At 36.4% G+C, this 3,824-nt stretch overlaps 1 protein-coding gene across 1 annotated transcript; it reads right to left on the reverse strand.

The window, feature by feature from the left end:
* Positions 1-1,077: 1,077 nt before the first annotated feature.
* Positions 1,078-3,587, reverse strand: LOC110106939 (cyclin-D3-1). Its single transcript, XM_020837041.2, has 6 exons — positions 2,977-3,587; positions 2,497-2,583; positions 2,303-2,401; positions 2,019-2,220; positions 1,806-1,927; positions 1,078-1,716 (listed from the first exon to the last, which is right to left on the reverse strand). Exons 1-6 carry the CDS (start codon positions 3,277-3,279, stop codon positions 1,459-1,461), a joined length of 1,071 nt encoding a protein of 356 aa, XP_020692700.1. The 5' UTR covers positions 3,280-3,587; the 3' UTR covers positions 1,078-1,458.
* Positions 3,588-3,824: the final 237 nt, after the last annotated feature.

Genomic DNA, 3,824 nt, shown 5'->3' on the forward strand with positions numbered 1-3,824 from the left:
TAACATGTCAAAATATCATTTTTATTTACAAAAGTTTAAAAAAATTATTCCTTTTTTTCATAAATATCCCAAATACATCGACTTATATACAAATATATTTATTATTTATCATACTTATGAATGTCATTGTCTGTTTTGAGCTATCTAATATAGGTTATTTGAACTCAAAAGCATTTTATGAATTACTTGCTTCTTAATGCCTTTAAACATAGGGCACTTAAACCTGCAATTACAATCATATCCTCTCAAACTACCATGGTTATCACACTTATGCAATTATAATCATTTTGACTCTCCAATTCATTTTGATTTTTGAATGATTGATATTAACTTTACGTAACTCATAAAAGCTTTGAGAATCAATCACAACCATCTAGAGTGAATTACAGTGCACCACATCACCTGACACAAAATAATATCGAGCAACGGTACCCAGCAAACGGGTGATGCGGGGCACTATGATTATTGATGTGGGAGCAACAAAAACAAAGACACAGAGAAAGCAAAGAAACCAATGGAACAGTAAATTGCTTGAGCAATATTTCTATATCATAAAAGCTGCTTCCTTCCCCAACCTTCTCTGCCTCATATACGCAGGTATAATACTAAGAAAGCTAAAAGCAAATGAAAAGTGCATAAGTGCTGTAATACTATAAGTAGTTAGGATAGTAGTGGAACAAAAAGGTATCCTAACGGTAAAAAGGAATCTGTGTATAATGCTCCTCTGGTTCAACAGTAACTCAGCGGATTAGCCCCCATCTGGAACAGGAGTCATTCCACATCAATTATCCTCCGGACGACGTCCGGAATCCACACAGTAAAAAATTATTTTATGAAATAATAAGAAAGTTGTCACAAACAAAGTGATTATAACATCACATGTATAATTAATGTGAAAATTTGAGAGGAGCCACGTCCATGGGACTTGCTACTGGATGCCCGCACTAGTTATATAAATTTTACTCACCAAGACTTTATGTTGTGTTCCCAAGATCCCCCTTCTTTAATGCTACAGGAGCAGTAAATTCAATAGTCTAAGCAGACAGTCAGTCAAACAATAGAAGAAACACGCCAAAATTACAGCAAATTTAGTTTAACTTAATAATATTCTCCAAAACAATTATCTCTACTGCTTCTTTGTTCTGGCATTAGAGAAAGCAAACCAAAATTTTAATTTGTTATCCCGAAAATGGTCATTATCATTTTTTTAATAAAAATGGAAACAGAAGAAGAACAGCAAACACACAGAAGCCTTTCTTCTCATTCTTCTATTTTTCTTCCTGTTCATCTTGAAAAATCATTGGCAACTGTTCTTTTCCTTCTTTTTTCCTTCTCTGTTTCAAGTTTTCATCCATCTCCTAAAAAATCTCCAGAACAATTCAGAGCTCTCATTCACACCAAATCAAACTCAATAACATATAATCATTGAGCCGCTCAGACTCTTTAATCAATACTGAATCAAAAAGAAATCTCTGTTCCCCTTATTGAGGTGGATGACAAGCTAATTTTCCTTCTCTTTGCTGCTGGAGAAGAAAGGTACCAACTTGATTGGGAGATAGATATCGGTTCATTACTATTGTAGCTCAGACAAGCAGCATCCAGAACCCCGATTGGGCTCTGTGGCAAAGAAAGAACTGATGGAATCCCACTCATTGGATCTTCACAACCATTTATTATTTCCTCCTGTATCACTTCGTAACATCTTAGCACTCTCTCCTGCAATCATTATACCACTGTTCTTGCTCAATGACTTACTTGTAAGTAGAAAATAATATGATTATGATCTGATATGAATAAATCTTAACCTTATCTATCTTGTTGCAGAAAATGATGGTCTCCATGGCATCTAGAGGTTGTGCTCCACCAAGCACCGATAGTGTAGTGCCCAGAGCAATTTCAGATGGCCTGAATGCAAGGAAATCAATACCTGCATCAATTAAAAATGACAACTTTGTTCATTCAATCCTCTCTGAATCATAAAGAGATTCAGATAGTGTTACTCTAAAGAAATCAACTACCTCGAATGGTTCGAAGGATGAGCTCCACTGCTCGAGCGACGGATGTCGCAGAAGGGGAATTGTCACCATTGAGCTTGTGAAGGAAGTAGTCTATGAAGGAGAAAGGAGTCACAGCTTGCATCCTCCAGTTGAGGGTGCTTAGCAGCAGAAGTTCCATTCTTTGAATAGTCCTAGCCTCAAAGACAAATTTGGTCTCACCCACCTATTAAACCAACAAATTTAGATGGAATTTCCATTCATCAAGTACATCAAAGAACTCCAGTTTGATGTATTTTCTTTACTACCTGAAGATCAAGCAATAGAGGGACTTTTATCTCCTCCATTTTGCAAGCCAAAGATAAGCAGGCTACAGATAACAACTGAGTCATCCAGGCTTTGCCTTGCTACAGAAATAGAATTGAATCATGAGATATGGAAGATGGAACATTTGTGATGATTAACAAAAAAATTTCTAGCATTAAAAAATTGGAGGAATTACAGGGAGCTCATAGGACGACAGGAATCTATCCAAATAATTTACAGAAAGGTAAGCACTAAACGGTCCAAATTTGTGATAAGCGTGAACCTGACAGTGGCATAAGAAGATGCGTTAGTAACATTAAAATGTGGCCTAAATAAATTCCATTACAAGCATCAAAAGGAAACGATTAGGTAAAGAAAAACAAGTTAATTATTAGAACAAATCAAGAGCCATGTACAAATTTAAGCATCAAAAAAGTGTAAAGGCAGCTAGAAAAGAAGACCTACCATCACCAAAGACAAAGATGGCAATTAATGAAGTAAACAAGTTGAAAATGTAAGGATGCTCAGAGAATAGTGAAAGATCTTGACCAAAACAAGTGATAGCAAACCCCTTGGAATGCAAATCCATAAATCAAAAACCATGAAAGTAATAACCAGAAGATGAACAGAATCGATTTGGGGAATATTATGAGCAAAAGATAGTTAAAAATCGCACCTTTAGAATCCAATCAATGGCATCTCTTCTGATCGAAAACTCCATACACCCACTCATCAGCCTCTTGGCGTAGTCATCCCGGGGAAGATGCTCCACCTCCCTCTTTATCAATAAGCCCAAGCACTCATCAGATAGAAGGGGAAAATCCATGAAGAAAGACCCATAAAAATCACAGCTTTTTGGCTGAAAGGACCAATCGGGCCAATGCCTCTCAACCTCTTCTTCCTCACCAAAGGTTAAGATGCTGCTGTTGTCCTCAGCGCATAGGAGAATGGAAGAAGCACAATCAGATTTTATACCCATTTCTATTCAAATATAATCTTGATGGAGATTATGTAGATCGAAGGAGGAGGAGCCAGTGTTTTCCCTATTGTTCTTTTGCCTCTTTCAACTAGGCATGTTCATAAAATGAAAAGTTGAAAGACGCAGCTTTTGTTCAGTGTTAAGTGGGGAGGCAAAAAGGAAAGGGGGAAAGGAGAAGAGGTGGAGACCTGAGACACTGTTGCATAGGGGCTGAAGAGGGGCTTTGTAGGGGTGATGGGTGAGAGAATATGGGGAAATGGAAAAGGCTTCCAAGAGTTTTGAGCAGATGTCACCAAGTGAATTTGATATAGTTATTGTTTTGCTGTTTAAAAAATTAACAATCATTTTGCAGTTTTGTAATTTGGTTTTCCTTTTTTTTTTTTGGTTTTGTAAAAACACTTTTGGCTGTTAGCTGCATCATAATCTCATCATCTTTTGGGATTAAAAAAAAAGGCAATAACGTAAATATATATATGACAAATTAGTTTTTTTGTTATTTCACTAAGCTTCTGTCATTCACAGTTAGTTTCATGAAAAATGAAAAT

Source organism: Dendrobium catenatum, unplaced genomic scaffold, assembly GCF_001605985.2.
Source record: "Dendrobium catenatum unplaced genomic scaffold, ASM160598v2 original_scaffold_234600, whole genome shotgun sequence".
NCBI classification, from domain to species: Eukaryota; Viridiplantae; Streptophyta; class Magnoliopsida; order Asparagales; family Orchidaceae; genus Dendrobium; species Dendrobium catenatum.

Bases quoted from the DNA above. Each gene is read 5' to 3' on its own strand.
- LOC110106939 (XM_020837041.2), bottom strand. From the start codon at position 3,279: ATGGGTATAAAATCTGATTGTGCTTCTTCCATTCTCCTATGCGCTGAG. The intron at 2,402-2,496 runs GTAATTCCTCCA...CTATTTCTGTAG, and splicing joins TGTCGTCCTATGAGCTCCCT to CAAGGCAAAGCCTGGATGAC. The intron at 2,221-2,302 runs GTAGTAAAGAAA...TTGGTTTAATAG, and splicing joins CTCTATTGCTTGATCTTCAG to GTGGGTGAGACCAAATTTGT.